The sequence below is a fragment of the Bidens hawaiensis genome, unplaced genomic scaffold, assembly GCF_021521415.1.
Source record: "Bidens hawaiensis isolate Kalapana, Puna unplaced genomic scaffold, B.hawaiensis_p1.1 tig00032159_1, whole genome shotgun sequence".
Lineage (NCBI taxonomy): Eukaryota > Viridiplantae > Streptophyta > Magnoliopsida > Asterales > Asteraceae > Bidens > Bidens hawaiensis.
Genome location: NW_027495467.1, coordinates 28,099 through 52,074, shown reverse-complemented (window position 1 = coordinate 52,074; position 23,976 = coordinate 28,099). Strand labels below are relative to the sequence as shown.

The 23,976-nt window shown below is 37.4% G+C and overlaps 2 protein-coding genes and 1 pseudogene across 2 annotated transcripts; all 3 read right to left on the bottom strand.

Moving 5' to 3' along the window:
- Window positions 1-3,620: 3,620 nt before the first annotated feature.
- On the bottom strand, window positions 3,621-5,982 carry LOC143583165 (receptor-like protein 2 pseudogene; annotated as a pseudogene).
- Window positions 5,983-8,585: 2,603 nt separating this feature from the next.
- LOC143583169 (receptor-like protein 2) lies at window positions 8,586-14,682 on the bottom strand. Its single transcript, XM_077065549.1, is given in 3 exon segments — window positions 8,586-8,650; window positions 8,653-9,899; window positions 13,790-14,682. Coding segments are annotated over 3 exon segments (2,205 nt in total).
- Window positions 14,683-16,753: 2,071 nt separating this feature from the next.
- Window positions 16,754-18,396, bottom strand: LOC143583170 (BTB/POZ and TAZ domain-containing protein 1-like). Its single transcript, XM_077065550.1, has 2 exons — window positions 18,026-18,396; window positions 16,754-16,964 (listed from the first exon to the last, which is right to left on the bottom strand). The coding sequence occupies exons 1-2, from the start codon at window positions 18,340-18,342 to the stop codon at window positions 16,754-16,756; spliced, it is 528 nt and encodes a 175-aa protein (XP_076921665.1). The 5' UTR covers window positions 18,343-18,396.
- Between the last annotated feature and the right edge of the window lie 5,580 nt (window positions 18,397-23,976).

Here is a 23,976-nt window from a genome sequence, read left to right as displayed (position 1 = left end):
CATATCGTTGCCTTTTTCTCCAACTTGTGTCTGAGATGACCCGGGATGAACACGTAACACACGCATCCAAAGACTCGAAGGTAACTAACATTCGGTTCGATTTTGAACATCTTCTCGTATTGTGACTTGTAGCTCATTCCTTGTTGTGGCAATCGGTTACTTATAAACGCAGCGGTACTCATTGCCTCCGCCCAAAATCTCCCTAGTACATTCTTGTTGTGCATCATGCTTCAAATCATGTCGGTTAGGGTGCGATTCTTTCTCTCCGAAACCCCGTTTTGCTCGGGAGTATTAGAACACGTTAGTTGGCGTTTAATTCTATTTTCTTTTAGAAACAAAGAAAATTCATGGGATGTATACTCGCCTCCGTTATCGGAACGAAGACACGCGATGCTCTTATTAAGATCTCGTTCGGCTTCTAACTTGAAGTCTTTGAAACGTTCAAACGCCTTGGATTTCTCCTTCATGAAATATACCCACAAATATTTCGAATAATCATCAATAAATGATATCATATAACTCATACCTTTAATTGACGGTTGTTTCACCGGACCGAACACATCGGTATGAACTAGCTCGAGAGGGGCTTTAGCTCGATAACTGGAGTTCTCAAACGGTTTTTTTATGAGCCTTTCCAAACTGACAACCGCCACACACAACATCCGTTTTTACTTCGAGTTCGGGTATTTCCACCACCAACTTCTTTTTCATGATCAATTGAAGTTTATCATACCCGACGTGGCTTAAACGTTGATACCACAGATCAACGTTTAGATTCCTTTTCACCTTATTCACATACGAAGTCCCAGCAGACAATACATAAACCGAGTCTTTCTTTCTCCCTTGAATCACCGGTATGGATTTAGTTTCGAACTTATCGAAAATACTCACCTCGTTTGGCCCGAACAGAACATATCGTCCGGTGTCGGTGATTTGAGGAACCAACAACAGGTTCTTTTTCATACTGGGAACATGAAACACGTTTTTAAGAAAAAAACCGCTTTCCTCGGAATCCGATGAGAGATCAACCTCACCAATATGAGCTATGTCGTGTCGCGAATCGTCGGCTATAACTACCACCTGATTACCCTCGTACTTAACCGGGTTCTTTAACCGCCCCTTTTCACCCGTTAAGTGATTCGAACAACCTGAATCCACAATCCAATCATTTAATAAATTTAAAGAGGGTTTTACCGTAGCCGTTAACGCATGAACTTCTCCAATTCCGGCATAATGGGCCTCGACATCCCAAGGCTCTTCAGTTCGATTTTGCGTTGGCGCGGCGTTTCCTTCTTCAGTTGCACCCGATGTACAATACTTTGCGATGTGTCCTCCCATGCCACAATTATAACACTTTAAAGATTTAAAAACGGGCGTTTACCCTGTTTATTACGGTTCCAGTCCTTTCGATCATTACATCCTTCATGTTGGTTTCGTTCCTCGGGTTTATTCCCTTTGTTGAAGTTGTTCGATCGATCCCATGATTTCTTTTTATTGTAACGGTGATTGGGTTTGAACTTACCTTTTCCTTTTCCCACAAACAACGCCTCGTTTTCTTGCTTCGGTACAGCGGAGACCGACACACCGGCCATCTGTTTAGCTAAGGACTCCTGCCCGGATAACAAATTTTCAAATTCCGAGAGTGACAGTTGGGTCGCCCAACCCTGAATAGCAGCGACAAACGACTGAAATTCCGGCCTTAACCCGTGAATAATAATCCGTTTCATCCTCGCGTCTACGATCCTTGATTGCTGATCTAAATCAGCAATCTCGCGACAAAGCGATTTCACTTTATGAAAGTACTTTGGAATCGGCATATCTTTTTGAGTAACCGAAAGCAACTCGTTTTCAAGAAGTTGTAATCTGGTGTCGTTTTTCTTCGTGAATAGTCGTTCAAGAATATCCCATGCCTGCTTCAGTGTTTCGGCTTCTTGAAAGTGATCTAACATCTCCTCTTCAACTGTTGTTTTTAACACGAACATCGCCTTACCGACCTTTACTCGCCACTTTCCGACAGCACCTCCGGTGTCGTTTCTTGGTACCTGTGTTTCGGTTCCGTTGGTAACCTCCAAAGATCCTGCCCCTGAAGGTAGGACATAACACACGTCGACCAGACCCGGTAATTGGTATGATTCAGTCGCTTGATTCCGGCAACAAACGACATGTCGGCCATGGCGTACCTCTGTTCAATGTCTTCTCCTTGTTCTTCTTCCCCTTCACCAATAGGTTATCAATATACAACTCGGATAATCGCCAGTGGCAATCTTCCGTGAGACAAACTCTTTGCTAGACTTCGATTGATAAACCCTACTTCGTCCGAACAAATTCCGTGCAAACGAAATTGGTAACCTGCTGTTGATACCACTTGTTGAACTTGAACAGGGGAGCCGATACTTTGATCAAGAACTAATCTCAATCAATAACACAAGAAAAAGTTACTGCTGCAAATAAAGAGCATACGAACACACCAAGATACTTGTTTAACTTCTTTCTTTGATAAAAAAACAAGCTGGAATAATAAAACAAAAGATGACCAGGACTTATATAGCCTTATACAATTTGACTTCTACTAGGACTAGGAAACTAATTATAAAATCAAATTCAAACTTTAAAACTAACAGTAACAAACTAATTTGGATAACTCAACTAATTAAAAGAAAACTAATTTAATTTAATTATTATCTTGACCTCCTTCAGCCTCCCCGTAAGATTGAACCGTACCACCCTAAAATATCGCCTCGTTTAACAGTGTAAAGATCAACAAAATAAAAATAAAAGAGTAAATTATGATTTGTGTCACTGTATGACTTGGTCAAATTCTCTATTTTAGTTCCATTGAAAATCCTCTATTTTGTAGATAGGTAGGTAATTTATGTCATATTTTCTTTTTACTCTTTCAAGGCTACCTACCAGCACAAGCTAAGTTTTTCAACTAATCTTGTAGGTAGTATAGTACTGGTGAGGCCCACTAATTTTTTTGTAACAATTTCTTGCGATCATTAAAAACAAACTATTCATCTAATCAGTCTCTATATCATCAAGTTGACTTTTTGATTTCTAGCTTTGGTCGCACCGCTGAAACTTACTAAAATGACCATGTTCTATTTAGAGAACACAATTAACATGCTAAAACCTTAAATACATAGTATAGTTATAACGACAATATTTTCCTGCAAGCACTAAGCAGATATAGGACTTGTTACAATAATTAAATACTAGTATTACCGATTACAGTTTTACCAATCTAAGGCAGAGTTATAGGTCTCCAATTTCTTTTGGGCTTGGGCCTTGGCTGCGCAAGCATTATTGTTGGGCCCTCAAGCAAATCTACAAAAGGGTACACTTGACAGCTGACCCTTCCATTTTCAGGAATCATTAATCAACGTCACAACTCGGCAGCTCATGGTCTTACTCTAATTTTATGCATGACTGATGTCTGTCTACAATTCATTCAAAATTTATATGAACTCTTAGATGCATTCTAGTTGATCTAAATGAGTTTTAGCCTGATCAGCTGAATCTACATGCATACAGATCACAAACAAGAACAGAGTTTGTTCTTTTCATTGTACCCTTAGTTACAATCAATAGAACACAACTTTATCGAGTTGGATCAAACTTTATCTGTGGAAATAGCATCCGTTACCACAGATATATGATCCATTTCCATTCAAAAGGTTACAGGTGATATGTGTCTCTTTATACAATAATACACACTCATCAAAAGTAAGAAGAAAACTATGTGAGTCTGTGCAACCGATTGTGCTAGCTTGACTGAAACCACTAGGTGTTTGCAAGATACCAGTTATCTGAAATGCTTTGTCTTTGCAATGTTCCGGAACAATGTGACTCCACTTGGGAGCATATACTTCTGATGTGGAATTGAAGGATATCATGCCCATATGAAATACTTATGGATCACTCTAGGGAGAATCCTTCTTTTAGACACCATGCAGAATGTTTGGCAGGTGAGAATGATCCCAAATCCAAAACAGAACCCAAGGATTGGTCCTCCAATCATTTCGGTGTTAACGTCTCTCCAATGTCCTAAAGAAGAAGAAGAAGGAGGAGGAGCAAGATCAGACTGCTTGCTACAAGACTTTTGCATTGGAGGGCCACATAACCCTGGATTGCCTTCATAACTCTGGTCGGAAAAGGTGTCAAACTGGCCACTGGTTGGTATTGAACCTTGTAGGTTATTGTTTGCAACTTTGAAAAATGACAGAAAGTACAAGTGTTTAAGGGACGATGGGATCACACCAGATAAAAGATTATGAGAGAGGTCAAGTTTTTCCAGGTTTTCAAGGTTGAAGGTGGTTAGTTGATTGTACTGAAAATGGGAAGTATTTTGCGGTGCAACAAATACAGGTAGTTCTGTGTAAGTACTGTTTAGTTGATCCAGAACTTGCTGTGATGCAAGTGCTGGAAGCCTAGTAAGCTCTACAGGGAAGCTACCCGAGAGAAAATTGTTGGATAAATCGAGATAATAAAGATTGGAAAGTATTTGTAGTCCACCAGGAATTTTGCCATTGATGTTATTTTGAGAGAGGTCGAGTATCTCTAGGTTCGTGAGTGACATTAGCCAAATAGGAATCTGACCAAACAACTTGCAGCCACCTAGTCCCATGATCTTAAGATTGAGAAATCCAGAAAGTCCTGTAGCGGGTAAGGTTTCATTAAAGAAATTTTTGGAGAGGAGGAGAGTGGTGATATTCTTATGACCACTAAGAATATTCAATGCTTGAGTGATGTTCTTGAAGCTATTGTTTGAAAGTGAGAAGAAGGACAGAGATGGCAATTCAAGTACGCCAGGTAAGATTTCTCCGTCTAGCTTATTTGTGACAAGTCGAATGGCGGTGAGTGATTTGCAGGAGAAAAGGCTTTTAGGTAGCAACCCGATGAATCCGTTATTACCAAGGTCAACTATTCTAAGTTGACTGAAATTGGAGAAATCAAAATCAGAAAGTCTGCCACTTAAAGAGTTGACTCTCAAGTTAAGCACTTGAAGCTTTGTACAATTCATCAATGACATAGGTAGGGTTCCATTGAGGCGATTAATATGAAGTTCCAGTCTCTCCAGCAACGACAGCTTCCCGATATTGTGTGGGATGGAACCAGACAGCATGTTACCAAACAAGACAAGACTCCTGAGGTTTGCGAGGTCGGTAATGTTTTCACTAATCTCCCCTGTGAGAGAGTTTCCATGTAACAATAACTCTTGCAGAGATATAGCACCACAAATATCTATTGGGATTGGTCCAGTTAGGTTATTAAAACCCAAACTCAAAAACATGAGATTAGAACAGGCACCGAATCCCTTAGGGATATTTCCGGTTAAGTCATTCAGAGAAAAATCAATGAACACTAAAGCTGGAGATGTGTTGCATATAGAGGCAGGAATTGAGCCGGTGAAACTGTTGTTTCTAATATTGATACCGATCAAGCTTTGAAGCGATCGGAGAATGGCTGCTTGAATTGTCCCACTAAAATGATTGCTGGAGAGATTAAGCAACCGGACAGTAGCCGGCAAGGTGTCGGGAAAGTATCCAGAAAGCCTATTATAGCTCAAGTCAATGGTGTGGAGGTTGTCGAAGGAGGAGAAAAGTCCGTCAGGGAGAGGACTGGAGAGGAAGTTATAAGACAGATTGAGGAAAGATAGATATGTGAGATTTCGAAGGGAAGAATGAATGGCACCATGAAGGCCTCTTTCGGGTATGGATAATCCAACCACCCGGTATCCTTTAGCATCACAAGAGATTCCATCCCTTGAACAGCAATCGATAGAAGCATACCAATTGAGGGTGGGAAAGTTGGTTGCAAAGGACAAGAGAGAAGCTTTATCAATAGGGTTGCAATCTGCATCCACAAGTGTTGAGAACGGGAGTACAAGTATAATCAGGAAGCCTACAAAGCTCAGATGTTGGTGGTTAGTGGAGGTAGAGGGAAATAAGAGTGGGTTTCGCATCCGCATTGTGGTCGCAGCTGTTGCAGAAGAATGAGAAGACAGATTGATGAATTAAGCCTGAGGGATTTTTTTAAATGGAAAAGAAAAGTAGACGTCAAGAGTTGATCATCATGGAAGCGTTTACTTTTGTGTATAGTTAACTGCTGTTTGGAGGTAGTGGATGAAAACGCCCCAGGGGGGCAGACTTATAAAATTTCTCATAACCGCGGGGGAGGGGGTGGGAGGCTCAAATTTTCAATGGAACAGGTTAATTTACACTAACACGCAAAAAAAGGGGGGCAGGGGCACCCGGGCCACAAGTATCCTCCGCCCCTGATCAAGTCAACCATTCATCGGGTTTCGTTTTTGGACAGAGCAACAAATTAAAATTGAAAATGATAAAGATATATGTGTAAAGTGCATAATTACCCAATCACAAATGTAAGCGAAAAGAAACTTTAGGTTCATGATAATGATCATAATTGAGTTATGACATATCAGAAAGTAAAATAGAAGTTTTGATAAAGAGATCTTCAAGGAGTAATAATAATAAAAGGAGAGTTGTTGTTTTATATAGTTATATAAATAATTAGGTACACCTAGGCATTAAAAATATTTAAACTAACAATATATTAATAAAGATGAGTTTTCATATGTGAGAAGATAAAATATTACAATGAACTAAATAAACATATAAAGATGAAATTGATCAAATAATAATTAATGTGTATTGAAATATGTAGATAGATCTCCCTGTGGAGAGTATATGATGGTTTAAAAATAAGAACTCTTTAGGTAGCAAGCTTTCAGATTTTAACTTCTTTCAGTCAGCTCACCAGTCACCATAGTTGGTTGACCTAAGTGATGACCAATTCAAGGGTGCTACCAAAAAGCCTTTTCTCCTGCAAATCCTTAACTGTCATGCGACTGGCCGGTATTATTATTATTATTATTATATCTGAAGTATTTTAGTTAGTCGGTTAAGGGTAGTTATTAGTTAGTTATTTGGTAGTTAAATAACTACCATCGCAAGTATATAAACGTATTGTTGTAAACCAAAAGATGTGTTGTGTGTAAAATTATTAAACAAGTTTCTGTCAAAATGTGTGTTCTTTCTATTTAATCTTACAATTATAATATCAAGTGCAGATTAGTCCCACAACTATACCAATCTCTTGACATTCAAGGATCCTACAATGTTAACATGATCTAAAGTCTAAACCCTTTTATATCACAAGTTCATATCCTATCCTATTTACAAGAGTTGTTATTACCTGGGGAACAAAATAGGCGTCATTAAAAGTGTATGGCCAACAGATAACTACCACACAACTTCTTTGTCATTGTCGGCATTTCCTTACACTTTTGTGATCTTAAAGACATAAAATAAGACGACTAGTGTTATATAGCATACAATGAGCATACTAAATCAAGAAAAAGGTGGCATGCATGAATTAAACATAATGTAGAAATGACAATTTTTTATGATGTACCACAGTTGGTACGTACATCATGCATGAACGCGTTTACTTATGTGTATATTCTAATCAATTGCTGGCGGCTGTGTGGTGACGATTCAACAAATTCTTGCTAAAATTCTGAATGATAATATTTATTCCCTGGCCTTTTCTTCATAAATTAAAAAAAATGAAACTGATCACCAGCAATTTCGTATGCTAGTAAATCGAGTGGCAGCCTTCATTTACTCGCTCGATTTTAGATTTCCTGGAGCAAGAATGTGGAAAATGAAGAGGTGTGGCGTCTGATGGCGATTTGACAGGTGAGGTGATTATATGGGTTTTAATCGCTCAAGCAACATTTAAGCCACCATAATTTATAAACAGCACTAGCTAGCAGAAGCTCACATATGCTTCAAGCAATATTAGTTTATTATATTGCTATCTGATCACAAGTGACACAAAAAGGTAAATGTGTCTGTTAAGTTTAGTTCAAAGTTTTCAAAATTACTTTTATTTGAAAAGCTAACAAAAAAGTATAAATACAAATAACTCCCATCCCCAAATCACCTATTTCTTTACTAAACTCCACCGTCCCACCATTATTCCCGTAACCGACTGTCTCTCCAATCTCACCACATCCATAGTGAATATGATGATCATTTCGTCTGCACATGCGGACCCGGCCTTTTGATTCAAAGCTGATCTCCTTGGTTTCCCATTTTGCCTGGAGAGAAGGGAAATCGTATCGACCTTACAACAAGAATCGAGTTCAAGGGAATAAAGGTACATTTATTCTTTTGTTGTCATTAATTGGATACTGTGAAGATAGTGACTAACATCATGTAAATAGGCAGTTTTATTCTATTATCATTATTATTATGCTTGATTATACATACGTACAAGAACAACTTTGCTGTCACTGTGTTACACTCGATTGAACGTACACAACTTAATTTATACATCCATAACCACGAGTAGGCCTGCCATTTAAGAATAATATTCATATGAGCTGGTCCAGTCTAAAACAGATTCAAAAGGTTACAGTTGAGATGTGTCTCTTCATCAAGAAAAAATTCTTTTGCAAAAGAAACCACAAATAAAAGGAAAAAAAAATAAGACAAGAGGTAAACTATGTGAGATTGATTGTCTGCTACCCATGATGTTTGTTTTAAAGATATCAATTACAGTGAGATGCTTGATGTGGAATTGAAGGACATCATGTCCATATGAAATATCTATGGATCCATTTAGGGAGAATCCTTCTTTTAGACACTATGCAGAATGTTTGACAAGTGAGAATAGTCCCAAATCCAAAACAGAACCCGAGGATTGGTCCAACAATCGTTTCCGTGTCAAGGTCATTCTTATCATGTCCTGAAGGAGAAGGAGGGTGTGATCGACTACCACAAGGCTTTTGAATGATGGCCCCACATAACCCTGGATTGCCTTCAAAACTCTGGCTCAAAAAGGTGTCAAACTGGCCTCCAAATGGTATTGAACCTTGCAAATTGTTGTGTGCAACATTGAGAAAAGACAAAAAGTGCAAGCTTTTAAGAGACCATAGGATCTCACCAGATAAAAGATTATGAGACAAGTCTAGTCTTTCAAGGTTTTTGAGGTTTGAGATTGAATCGGGAATGGTACCAGAGAAATAGTTGTGACTCAGATCAAGGATATGAATCGACTGCATATTGCCAATCTCAACAGGGATGTCACCACTCAGGTTATTGCTAGATAGGTACAAAGCAGGGGGGAAGGCGGCTGGATGATTATACTGCAAATATGAAGCATTTTGTGGTGCAACAAATACAGGTAGTTGAAGGATCTTATTTTTTACATGATCCAGACCTTGCTGTGATGCAAGTGCTGGAAGTTTAGTAAGCTCTACAGGGAAACCGCCCGAGAGGGAATTGTTAGATAAATCAAGATAAAAAAGATTTGAAAGTGTTTGTATCCAGCCTGGAATTGTGCCATTGATGTTATTTTGAGACAGGTCAAGTACCTGGAGGTTCGTCAATGACATCAGCCAAATCAGAACTTGACCAAACAACTTGCAACCACCGAGCCCCATGATCTTAAGATTGTTAAACCCTGAAACTCCTGCAGCCGGAAGGGTTTCATTGAAGAAGTTTAAGGAGACTATGAGGGCAGTGAGTTTCTCATGACTGCTAAGAATATTGAGTGCTTGATTAATATTATTGAAGGAATTGTTTGAAAGCGAGAGGAAGGACAGAGATGGCAATTCAAGTATGTCAGGCGAGTTTTCGCCCTCTAGCTTATTTGTGGCTAGTCGAATAGCGGTTAGTGATTTGCAGGAGAAAAGGCTTCTAGGTAGCACCCCGCTGAATTTATTTTCACCATGATCAACTATGGTGAGTTGACTGAAATTGGAGAAATTAAAATCGGTTAGCCTGCCACCTAACGAGTTGACCCTTAAATTAAGCCGTTTAAGCTTTCTGTAATTCATCAATGACAGAGGTATGGTTCCATTTAATGGAATTGGTACCAGGTTTTAAACAGAAACACAAAACCCAGACACGTTAATTTGGCTAAGCACCCAAACACGTATGTTATTATTGAGAAACTTCACAAAACTCAATTACCCAATTACTATTACAATCTCTAAACCCCAAAGCACGGGTATTTATAATCTAACCTATCATAGTTAGACTACAACTAGGATTGCTAAATAATATGACATAATAATTATACAAACACGTATGTTATTATTGAGAAACTTCACAAAACTCAATTACCCAATTACTGTTACAATCTCTAAACCCCAAAGCACGGGTATTTATAATCTAACCTATCACAGTTAGACTACAACTAGGATTGCTAAATAATATGACATAATAATTATACTAACAGTTAAATCTAAGCACATTTAATTGTCTATAATTATCCACTCCTTAAATCTTGTTACTTAACCTTGCACGCCAAGTAACGGTCTTGAACCGAAATTCCCAACAATCACCCCGGAATTTCGAACTCGAAACGTACAAGTCTTCAACTCCAAGTAATTCACGCATCTCCTTGAATTTGATTATCCCAAGAGCCTTCGTCAAGATATCGGCACATTGCTTAACTCCACTAACATGCTCGACACTTACCTCTTCGCGATCAACACATTCTCGAATGTATTGAAATCGAGATTTAATGTGTTTGGTCCTTCCATGGAAAACCGGATTCTTCACGAGTGCTATTGCTGATGTATTATCGATACGTAACACCACTGCTTGAATTTCCTTGTCGAATAACTCACTTATCAAGTCTCTTAGCCAAACCGCCTGACACGTGGCTGTGCTTGCCGCCATGTACTCTGCTTCACACGATGAGAGTGTAACGGTATATTGTTTCTGAGAACATCAAGTAATTGGTGAAGACCCAAGATAAAATACATGCCCCGTAGTGCTTCTGCCATCGTCTTGATCAATGTTATGACTACTATCACTATAACCAACTAACACGTTTTTCCCTCGAGTGTAAGAAATACCAAAACTGAGAGTACCTTGAATATAACGAAGAATTTGCTTTATAAGAGTTGCATGAGATTGCTTCGGGCTTTGCATGTACTGGATTACGACTCCGACCGAATACGCCAAGTCGGGACGAGTTTGTAAAAGGTACCGGAGATACCCGACAATCTTTCGATATCTCGTAACATCAAAATCTTCTTCTGATAACTCGCCATGTAGGAACGCGGATTTGACATCAAGGTAATGCAATTCCCAACCTCTATTTGCTGCGAGAGATATTAATAAACCAATCGTTTCGAGTCTAGCCACTGGTGCGAAAACCTCGTCAAAATCGACTCCGGGTTGCTGAACATAACCCTGTGCCACGAGTCTCGCCTTGTGTTTATTAAGCGAGCCATCCGCGTTTCTTTTAACCTTGAAAACCCACTTTAAACCAATCGCCTTTGCACCACGTGGTAACTCGGTCAACGTCCACGTATTATTTTTATTTATCGAGTCAATCTCGATACGCATTGTTTTCATCCACTCCGGTTTCAATTTTGCATCATCAAAACAAATCGGTTCATCATCCGCAAGCAATGGCAAATCTTCATCAATTATACTCGAATTCAAGACATAATCATTAAAATGTACCGGGGTAACCATGGCTCGAGATGATCTCCGAACATCCGGCTCAGGTGTAACCGTGTTGCTTGTGCTAGCCGGGCTTGTTGGAGCATTTTCGACTATCGGTTCTTCATCGTCTTCTTCACCCCCGTTTTACCGACTAGCAATATCGACCCTTTACCGCAAATATCAACATAAGACCCATCTCCAAATTTAACTTTGCCACCAACACGCTTATTTAACTCAGAGAAAAAAGATAAATTACCCGTCATATGGTTGCTCGCACCGTTATCCAAATACCACAAGTCTTGTTCGTTCGAACCACCCTCGTAATCTTTTGGGATAACCTTCTCTTCATTCAAGTACACTTTTTCTTGAACACACTGCACCATATAGAGGGACGAGTCTTTTTCTTTTGCGTCAGCCAAATGTGCTTGTCTCTCTTTCCTTCGTTCCGGACACCTCGAAAAGAAGTGACCAAATTCATCACAACGAAAGCATTGAACTTCCGAGTAATCCTTTTTACCCTTTCGTTTATCCCCTTCGCTGGACCCACCTTGTGAACCACGGTTCTGACTCCCACGTCCACCACCACGTCCACTACCACTTCCTCGGTTTGAACCTTTCCCGCGCCCCCTACTCGATTCGCGTGAAAACTGCTTCGAACTCGAAGAGGATTCAGAATTATTAAACAAAAGTTTACCTTCTTCAAAACGCAACACGTGCCCTTTGATACGCTCCTCATAAGCCTTCAACCTCCCAACAACATCCTCAAAACCGACTGTTTTAAGGTCTAACACTTGCTCGAGGGATGCTACAACTTGGATAAACCGGCTCGGCAGGCTTGTGAAGAATTTCTGAACTAGCTTCCTTTCTTCATACGGTTGTCCAAGTGTGGCTGCTTTAGAAGAGATCGCGGTCATTCTCGAGGCATACTCGTCAATGGTTTCGGTTTCTTTCATCATCATACCGTCAAATTCACGTATTAACGTATGAAGTCTAGCATCCTTCACACGTTCCGCGCCCATATTTCTTGACTTTATGGCATCCCACATCTCTTTTGCCAATTTAAAATTACCGATTTGAAGTATTTGTTCCTCGGGAATCGACTGAAACAGAAGCGCCTTCGCGATGTTATTTTGCTTCGCGTCATTAGAGCCCGGGGCAATCACATCCCAAACTCCATGAATCCCAAAAATAACCTCCATATGCATACTCCAAATCGTGTAGTTTGTTTTCGTTAAACGCGGACACTGAAACGACCCGGAGATCGTCTCCTTTTTCGCTTGGTTCGCGTCACCCATCTTGGTTCTACGACTGTAAGCTTTTGAAAAATCCTTCGGTGTAATTGGTTCAATTTTTCCAGCCTACACGATTAAATCCAGTTTTGAATCTGACCCAAACACGCCTTTCAGTTTCAGAGACAAACACCACAGATTATATTTTAATTAATTGAAATATCAATTAATGTGAAATCTCACTGTTTTTCTTTTTGGCTTTCCGAACCAAACCAAGCCCAATAATTGGACTTGAGCAGAACCCAAAATCAATGTTAATAAACAATTGAACCAACTACAGGACGCCACTTATAGTCAGAACTCGGGTTACGTACTTGAGTAAATCCCAAAAATCCAATACTACAGGTCGCCGATAAAGATCCTCACGCCGATCGTCAATTGCCGCTGCTCACTAGTCGGAATTCCCTCACACCACCGGTTACTCCGGCTAATGACTGCAGATGCCGAAGGCACCGTCGACCCTAAATCAACGTTGTTCACTGATCGGAACTTCCTCACACCGCAGGTACGATTCCGATTGCAATAATCTTCGCCGGAATTCCTCACGTCACAGGTTTTCCGATGAATGCAGCCGGTGGGAGTTCCCTCACGTCACAGTTACTCCAACCACAGTTCGACCTTCACGCCGATTCCAGGTATTCGATTAACAACGCTCTGATACCAATTAATGGAATTGGTACCAGGTTTTAAACAGAAACACAAAACCCAGACACGTTAATTTGGCTAAGTACCCAAACACATATGTTATTATTGAGAAACTTCACAAAACTCAATTACCCAATTACTGTTACAATCTCTAAACCCCAAAGCACGGGTATTTATAATCTAACCTATCACAATTAGACTACAACTAGGATTGCTAAATAATAGGACATAATAATTATACTAACGGTTAAATCTAAGCACATTTAATTTTCTATAATTATCCACTCCTTAAATCTTGTTTCTTAACCTTGCACGCCAAGTAACGGTCTTGAACCGAAATTCCCAACACCATTGAGGCTATTAATGTGAAGTTCCAGTCTCTCCAACAATGACAGCTTCCCGATATCACGAGGGATGGAACCAGAGAACATGTTACCATACAAGACAAGACTACTAAGATTTTTGAGGTCGGTAATGCTTTCACCAATCTCCCCCATAAGAGAGTTTCCAGGTAATAATAATTGTTGTAAAGATAGTGCGCCTTTGATGTCGGTTGGAATTGTTCCTGTTAGATTGTTAAAACCCAAACTCAAAACCTGGAGGTTAGAACACCCACCGAATCCTTGAGGGATATTTCCAGTGAAGTCGTTCAGAGATAAATCAAGGAGCACTAAAGCTGGCGAAGAGTTGCATACGGAGACAGGAATTGAGCCAGAAATGCTGTTGTTTCCAATATTGAGAGCGGTCAAGTTTTGAAGTGACCAGAGACCGGTCGCTTGAATTGTCCCACTAAACCGATTGCTGGAGAAATTGAGCACTTGGAGAGTAACCGGCAATGGGTCGGGTAGGTATTCGGAAAGCCTATTGTAGCTCAAGTCAACCGTGTGGAGGTTGTTAAACGAGGAGAATAGTCGGACAGGTAGCGGACCAGAAAGAAAATTATAAGACAGGTTAAGAAAAGAAAGAGACGTGAGATTCTGAATAGAAGAAGGCATGGCACCATGAAGGCCTCTTTCAGGGACGGATAACCCAACGACCCGATATCCTTTATGATCACAAGTGACTCCGTCCCATGAGCAGCAGTCAATGGTAGCAGACCAATTGAGGTTGTGAAAGTTAGTTGCAAAGGACAAGAGTGAATCCTTATCACCAGGATTACAATCTGCATCTATAAGTGTGGGAAACAGGGGTACCAATATAATCAAGAAGCCAACAAAACCTAAACGATGATTGTTGATTGAGGCCGCCATTACTGCTGCATGCGGTTGAAGAAGCTAGGATAAGAGGAAGGAATGAGACACAAGTGGAAGCTATATATTAAAAGAATTTGATCACATGGAAACGAATCTTTCAAAACCTCAAAAATATGGGAAAATTAGACAGACCTCTCTCATAATATTTTATCAGGTTAGATCCTCCCTTAAAAGCTTGCACTTTTTGTCTTCTTTCAATATAGTAAACAACAATCTACAAAGTCCAATACCAAGAATTTGACACCTTTTAGGACCATTCTTGGACCAATCCTGAGGTTATGTATTGGAGTTGGGAACTTGGGATCACTTCACTTGTCTAATATTACCCCAGGTGGAGTCATATTGTCCTAAACAATATGCAAAAGAAATCAAGCATCTCTTATGTCATAAAAACACCTACATGAGGCCGGGTTTCGGTCAAGCAAACATTATGATCAGTTGAGGGGGTTTCGGGTTGCTTTATAAAGCAACATCCGCAAACGGCACAAAACCGGGTTGAGGGGATGGTACGTGTTCCAGCACTCACTATCCTGATCCCGATCTCCCATCCTTGTTGTTCTGTCCAGCCTTACAAATTTAAGAATTTTAGTTCATAATGTGTACGTATTTTGTTTTTTCTTTTTGTATGTGATGGTGTGTATTTTTGTGGTTTGGTTTAGGTTAGAGAGGCGACAGTTGTGATCGATCATGTTCAATAGAGTCACCTGAAAACATTGTTACAATCTCTTTTTATGGCAGATACTGGTGGTGGTGGTGTCAGAAACGATGATCACTAAACAAAATAATAATATAGTAAACAAAATTGGGAACAATGCATGTTTAGCATATGATGTAGCACAGTCAACTCAACTGAAAACAGAACACAGATGCAACTCAAAAACAAGTAACAAAAGACGCAAACATCAAATGACCGGTTTTGTGATGAAGCATTGACATATTACCCTAATTGACATATTTTGTATGGTATATTACCTTAATTAGAATACAAGTTTCTTCTGTTTTGAAACAAACGCGTTTGGAACTACCTTCAATACACGAGTGAGCCGTCAGGAGATGGGGATGTCAACCGTGCATACTAATTTTGAGGTTCTAGGCTTGGCTCACTCAGGAACACCATCAAAAAGGAAACTCACCACTATAGAAAAAACTGAGTCATGTTTTGAACCGGAAGGCATAAAGATCTCAAGCATCACTCATGCATGCTCGGAATGTCCATCACACTCAAATCAGCTTAAACATCTAATTATGTCATTTTAAAGAATTTTTTTTTAAAAATTCAGTATGTATTTAAAGACATTAGGAAACTTTAATATGTTAATGGTGAAAGAAATTAATTTTACATGTAAAATCATTTTAATATATATATTATACTAGTAACCCGTCATTAAATCACAAGAGAGCACTAAAAATAAATAACATATTAACATTTGTTTAACACTACTTTTCAAAGTTGGTAGGTTTAGGGTCTTGTATTTAAAAGAAAGTTGGCACGGGGAATATTATAGTTTAATGTCAATCTCAAGAAAACCAAAACAATTGTGTCAAATATTCCTAAGTACAACTACTACAGTTCAAAATAATAATAATAATAATAATAATAATAATAATAATGATTTTTTTTTATTTTTTTTTATTTTTTTTTTCTTTGCAGAGAGCTTAATATTTTGTTATCCTACAGACAGAGAGTTTGGACGGATACTTATAAGAACACGTTGATACTGATGATGTACATATTCATTATGAATTCAACATCATGTTCACAACTGATATAAATTCATCTAGTGCATAAGAATAACAAAATCAGAGTTCCAAAATGTTTGAACATAATAAGGATCTCAATTCTTTTACATTTTAATTAGAAGTTCTTGAATATCAACAATTGCCATCAAACTAAAATCGTATGTGGATTTATAATAGATTAAAACCATAAAAGTATTTCTACATTACCACTTGAAAAAAATTCAAAAATATAATAATGATACAATATAAATTTGTATGGTATGCCCACACCCAAGATATACAAATACATGCTTTTGCTATTTCCTTAACTATATATTGATTGCTATAGTCAACAAACTAAATTTATTATGCCATAACTATTATTCTCATTGGCATCCCCACATACCGGTGTTGGCTCTTCTTCCATCCTTTTTCTCTTGGGCAACAATAAAGAGGACGTGGCTTTTGCTAACGCCACTTTTTGAACCAATAACTCCCATCTTACCTCTTCCTTCTTCTTCTTCCTCTTCTTTTCCTCTCTACATCGCGTCTTGAATCGCCTACAATATTAATGAAATGACTCGGTCACAAATGAATTCTAAATTAAATACAATTCATGACGGGTCACAATCAAACCTTAACCTTATATGTATGGTTTCATATACTTGTCATAACAATTCAGTTTTACATTAAATCAATCAGAAATATGGAATGTCCTATAATCTCTTTCATTTCATTCGACAATAAACATAACTAACATATATAGTTTAAGCTACTAACATTAAGTGACGTGATCTTATTAACTACGATACACATGAACAGTTGAGCACGCAACATGTAAAGACAACTTTATCAAAGGCCAGCCTTCTTAATTAATAGTAATGGGTTCATATGTGATACGTTATAAAAGTAAATAAAATCATGTTACTTTCATATTGATGTCTATGAAAAAACCTTCCTAGAAATTCATGAGATTGATACCGTAAATACTAAATAGTTTGCCAATTAATAAGATGGAAATAAGCGATTACCATGCAGTACGCTACGCCTTGAAAGTTTATTTAAGTCGATTTAATACCCAAAATGAAAAACATGGCATGAATTGAAAGATGATAAGCAAAATGTTATATATAAATGAAAATAGGAGGATTAAATTCTATTTGTTTAGATGTAGTATGTTGGTCGGGTTCAAGTTGCCTCTCATAAAGTCATATGTTATTGTTTTTGTCTTTTTTTGAATATAAACATTTCAAAAAGTAGTTGACTGAAACACAAGTTGCATGCTTTTTAAGGTACCTACCTCTAAATCAATGCATTTTGTTATCAACATTATTGCAATATGGCACCTAACAATATGGTACCTAACTCTTTCTTCACATGTAAAATGTTATCTTCTAGAACCCAAATCAATGGTTCGAGTGGCGGACCCAGAAACTATTTTCTTGAGGTCAACATCGGGACTTAACACTAATTTTAAGGGGACGACTGAGATTTTCCCATACAAATCCAACCTAACACATATATAGGTCCACCCATGCCCGATCCCATTTGGGTCAAATCTATCTGATCCATTACAGCAAATACGATTATGTACCGAATTAAATCAAGAATGATTTGTTACCCGCAAAGAGGAACTCTACATGTAGAGTCAGATGATTTGCATATGGATGCATGGAGTTTAAAGAGTTGCCACATCCTTTTGCACCGAACACAGACTCCATTGATTCTGTCCTTGCAGTTCATGAAATGTTGGATTGAGAGTTGCAGGCCTTGACATGTTGAAAACTTGTTACATGGGGTCATCTTCTTACTCGGTTCTTTGTCGTGTGGTCCCACGTTTATGCAACCTTCTGTACAAATGTGCTCCAAACAATCCATGGCTTCACTCAGCTGAAAATACATGTTCTGTTCTTTTATCTTCTTCCTGCTCATCTTCATCCTCTGAAAATTGATATTGAACCAATAATTAGATCAAATTTCAGTTTGATCTTTTCTTTACCATAAATCTTTTACTGGAAAACTTATGGTTATGGTAAAAGACTGTGGAACCTAGTGGTTGACAACTTCCACGTGAATCGAAAATAATCTAGTTTTGTGTTGGTATAGCTAACCTACTTTATAAACAAGTCGTGTTTGGGTTAACTTGTTTATTTATACGGGTAATGCCCGGGTACTCGGGTTGGCATGCTTAACCCATTTACTTAAACAGATAAATCCGCTAGCATGTTTAGTTAAACATGTCGACCTACAAGCTCATTTATGGCTTGGCTCATTTATTATTTTAATTATAAATTTTATAGTATATACTAAATTATATCATAATTTTCTGTACAATAATAAAAACTATACAAATATAGATTTAGAATATTAAATAAAAAATATATATACATATTAACCTCGCAAGACAACTTGAGCTTGATACATGAAGCTCGTGCTCATTTTGCAAGCTTATTTTTTTTTGGTACGAGCTTGGGCTCGAGCTCGTTTAAGCTAGGCTCAGTTCGAGCTTTTATCGAGCCGATCTCGAGTAGCTTGCAAGACCCTTAATTTAAGCCATTTTTTACAACATGCTCAACTGACATGTTTACAACTTGATTATACCCTCCAACCCTTTTGATACGTTTTGATAATTAATGGGTTAAACATATTGTATTCAGGTTACACGGTTTTAAATGTGTGCAAGTTAGCTAGGATTAATGTTTTTGACACGAATAAAACTACGAGTCACGTTCCAGTTGTAAATTCAACTTGTCAACCCACATACTCCAACCCGACACGATTTAAGTAATGCCCAAGGTAATTTTCAAAGCAAACGAAATGGTAAGTGACTAGTATTCGGTACGTACCGATTCAGTATCATCGATGAACTGAAGAATCTCGAGTTCAAGGAAAGGATCATGGTTTTGAACAAATTTCCAGCCTTCAGTTTTTTCAACGGCGTAAAAGCTATTAGACATGAGCTTCATGCATTTGAGGTAGAGATCAGGTGCGTCACATAGCCTCGCAAGTTGAAGTGCATCAACTACGTTATGAATTGTTAACCGTTGGATCAAGGCCTTGGTGCACTGCGATTTAAGGTGTGGGACCAGGTATACATGTGATAGGGCCAGTAGATGAACCCCGTAGTTCTCCATATCTTCCTCCGTGCACCTGTCATCTCAATGACTTGTTTAGTTGTTCATATTATAATATTAATATTAATATTAATATTTAGTGTGTTGATTATTCAAATATCACCGTGACTACCGGTGGCCGGCGGTGGAGTAAGTTTCAAACCATCGATTATGGGCGGTGGTAGATGTGTAAGGTGTAGAACGGTTGGCCGGTGCAGATGTGTTTGAATAAATATTATATTCTACGGCTAGCATGTAAATAAATCCTCCAAATATATAAAATAATTGTTATAGAACACGTGTTTGACATCTAATCCCATACATTTTAGACGGTTCTCAGGCCATGCGTACTGGACAAGAAAGGTGAGCGAGAAGAGGTGAACAACCCCCCCCCCCCCTCCCCCGGGAATAAATGGGGCGACAAAGGGGACATGTTTTTTTCGCCGGCAAGATTTGAGGAATATTACTATTTTATTGTTGTGTGTGATATATATATATATATGTGTGTGTGGGTGAAGGGGCTACAACATTATTACACCCTAAAACAAAACTCACATTTGTTGACTGGACACCATATGTTATAAAACGTCTCATTTTATAGCCTCTTTACTACACATAGCCTCAAGGATTGATGTTTGCTTGTTCTAACAAGAGTTTTCAAACATTGACCATCTAAACGGGTATTGGCCAAACAGCCAGTTTAACCAATAATTTTCAAAATTCAATCTTAAATGGTTAGAACAACCGTTCAAATATTGTTCAAAACTGACATTCTAAACAACATTTTCCAAGTTTGGTTTTCTTTTTTTTTTATCTAAAACAAGTGTTGGTAGACCGGCCGTTTGATTGTATGAAATAAAATTTGAATGGTGTAGCTATAGCATGACAAGTAAATGAATTAAAATGGGTGGGAACTCACTTGCCGGAATAAAGAAACCCGACGAACACCTCCACGGCGTCACACGGAACGCCAAGGATCGGAATACTTTTCTCAGAGATTCGATGCTTATTACGTGGCCTATCAATTAAGCTTTCGAACACCGTGGAAGCCGATGCCTGAATGCAGTAGCAACCAAAGCATAATTTCATTAAAATACAATAAAACAGGATCTCAAAACTACCGGAGATGAAGAATATATATTACCAGAATGTTAGCGTGTACCGGGATACTTCGACCACCAGACGTTGTAATCTGGATATAGATCTCGGTCGTTAGATCACCGGAATTAGCATCGTCGGATGGCGATATGCTATACATGATGCTAGAAATTATTAACGGCAGATCATACAGTTTGTGATAGCTAGCCAAGATTTTAGCAGTTATGTTAGCTGTGAGGTCTCACTTTATTTATAGACAGCTCGAAGCCAACCATGATACAAGAGGAAAACTTTCTTTAACTATGATAAAAGTGCATGTTTAGTCCTTGAAGAAATGTTTTGACAATTCGATTCAAATTCAACTTTTGTTCGTTCATAGTATTTGACGGTTTTGATCGTGCGTGGTGAATAGAGCCCTCATGTGAACATTTTGCGCCATGTGGCATCACGTTATCATAAAGATATTCTGACAAAAAAAAATGGTGCAGTAGATGGAGCTCCTACCAATCATTACCTTATTATTATTATTATTATTATTAAAAATAATACAAATAAAAACAACCAACCAATCAACAAACACCTTCTCTCCCATCCGGCGCTTTGTGGGAACCCACCCCAAAACAGCCCATAGCACCCCGGGGATGGTGTTCGCCGGCGTTATGAGGGCTTTATGGGTTGGTATAGTGCTCCACTACGTACGGTCTTAAGAGTTTAAAAGATCCATAAAGATCTAAAATCAAATCATAGCATCAACTAAGTAGTGCATATATTTTATTTAAAAAAAACAAAAATATAAAAAGGTGTAAACAGGTCATTAACATGTTAATAGGTATTTAGCCTATTTAGACATTAATTTAAACAGGTCTTAAACGTGCCGACATGTTTAAAACACTAAATTAGTTAAGCCAAAACCCAACCTTGTTTAAATGCATGTTGTTGCATGTCATGTTAACCAAGTTGGTGTCAGCCCCACATTGGCCAAGGTCATTTCGAAGTCAGGGGCAAAGCTTCCTTAGAGCATCCACGTCAATAAAACTCTACAAACTGCTACATCAGTGTCACATCACATTCGAAACTTTTTTCAAAAACTTTAATTTTCTTCCACAACAACAAACATCCACAAATGACCACATCATCAAATATTCCTACAATTAAGTTTATATTTAATCAAATAACTTTTATAACAAATTTAATTTTTATATTTCGCATATATTTATAAGAATATGTATTTTAAATAAACAGAAAATTAAAAATAAAGCATGAAAAATTATTAAAATACATTAAAAATAAATACATTAATCTTTTTCATGAAAAATTTAAGTACATTTGTTCGGTGACCTTATCAACAACATGTTCATTTTTTCACTTTGCCTCTCACGCTTGTTATATGTTTTTTAATTTATAAAAGTATTATGAGCTAATTTTTCTTTTTTTACTAAACAACAAAAAATGCTTCTAACAAGCTCTTTCAAATTTATTTCAAAAAGAAACTTATTATTATTATTATTCTAAAAAGTGTTGTTGAAGTTGGGTCTAGGCCCACTTTTTTGTCCACGGTAAGTTTGCAGCCACAAACTCCATTTCAAAACTTTGTTCCACATCAATGAAATTTTCCTTCACAAAGTCTGCTTGATGCCACGTCCCTTCGAACCTTGAGAAAAGGTAACCGATGTGGATGCTCTTAGGGCCGAAGGGTGGCCCGCCCCCCCCCCCCCCCCCCCCCTATTCGAAGTGTTCTAGAGAGATAGAAATAATCAATAAACATGTTCTTTGTTTAATGTTCTTGAAGAAAGTTAGGCTTTTAAACCCGTCAATAAATATAATTAAAGAAAGTTAGGCTTTTAAACAACAGTTTTAATTATAAATGTGATTAAATGGCACCATTAATAAGTTAGCAATGATGTGGCCGTTTAAAAAAACAATCATGTATATGATGTCTTTTATGTTTAATTTGGAAATAATATAAGAAAAATTGTTGTGTAAAAGTGTTGGATTAGATTTGCAACGAACAATCGGTGCATTTTGTATACTATGCCAACCTAATTAATTGAAGTTTCAGTATTTTAATGTTTGGAATCCAAAATTATAAATATGGAGGTTACGGATAAAAATGGGTGTCATGACTAAATCGGGCCAAAGTATTTATTGGGTTTAGTTGGCCTTTCTCGGGTGTTTATCGGGCTTACTGGGCTAAACACACAAATCAAAAGAAAAGTAAAGGATTACATATGCTCATACTATGACCATGTTTGGGATAGAGTTAGAAAAATAATTATTGGTTTATTGGTGTTTTTAAAAAGTCAATAAGTTAAAAAGTGCTTGACTATCACAAAAATCATTCTTATTTTAGCTTTTTGAAAGGATTAAAAAACAATTTTTCAAAAGCCTAAAATCCTGGCTTTTCAAAATAGTTTTTTGAAAAAACCAAAAAGCTAATAAGCATTTTTCAAAATAAATCTCAAGCATGCTCTATTTTTATTCAAAACCCACACCAACCTAACATTTGATAAAAAAAATACTAGTTTCACTCTCTTTCACCTATTAAACCCAATCTAAACCATTTTTTATTGCATATATATGATTTAGGTTTCAGTTTACTATATAAAATTTATTATAAATAAAAAACTATTTGTTGTTAAACAAAATTATTACATATAAAAAAGTATTACAACTAAGACCGTTTTTAGATTTTAAAAAGCTAAACACTAGCATGCTCATCATATCCTTTAAAATTATATGAGGAGAGCTTGCAAATTATAGAGTGGGTTGTAAGTGGTTTATAAGGTGGAGAGAAAAAATGTTGTGATTTTTTTTGTAAATTTAGAGAAACTTTGTTTGCCCCTATTTATTTTTTTAATGTTTGTTGAATTGGTTGTGAGTAGAGAAGATGGGAGATAAAAGTATATAATAATTATTATTAAATTAAACAACAGAGAAAAATGTAGTGTAGTTGAGGAATGTAGTGTTTTTAATGTAACTTTAGATATAGAAATGAGGGATAGGTTGATAATGCTCGAAATTTCATTTTGAACCTAATAATTTATTTACAAGTTTTAACAAAAATAAAAGTTCTTACGAACACATATTTAAAAAATACATATTCTTGAAAATACTCTATTTTTTATAAAATTATATCGAAATCTTCATAAAAAAACTAAACAAGATTGTGTTTTTATATATTTTTTAATAAAGTTAAATAATATAAGTTATTAAACAAGGGAATTGTAAAACTAATTGTAAATAATAAAAGGAAAAAAGAAAATTCAACACAACCACTCTTAGGATGACATGTGTCGCACAATCCATCACAACCTTAGGTCGCCATACCAACTAGGTTGTGGAATTTTTATAACTTTACTAA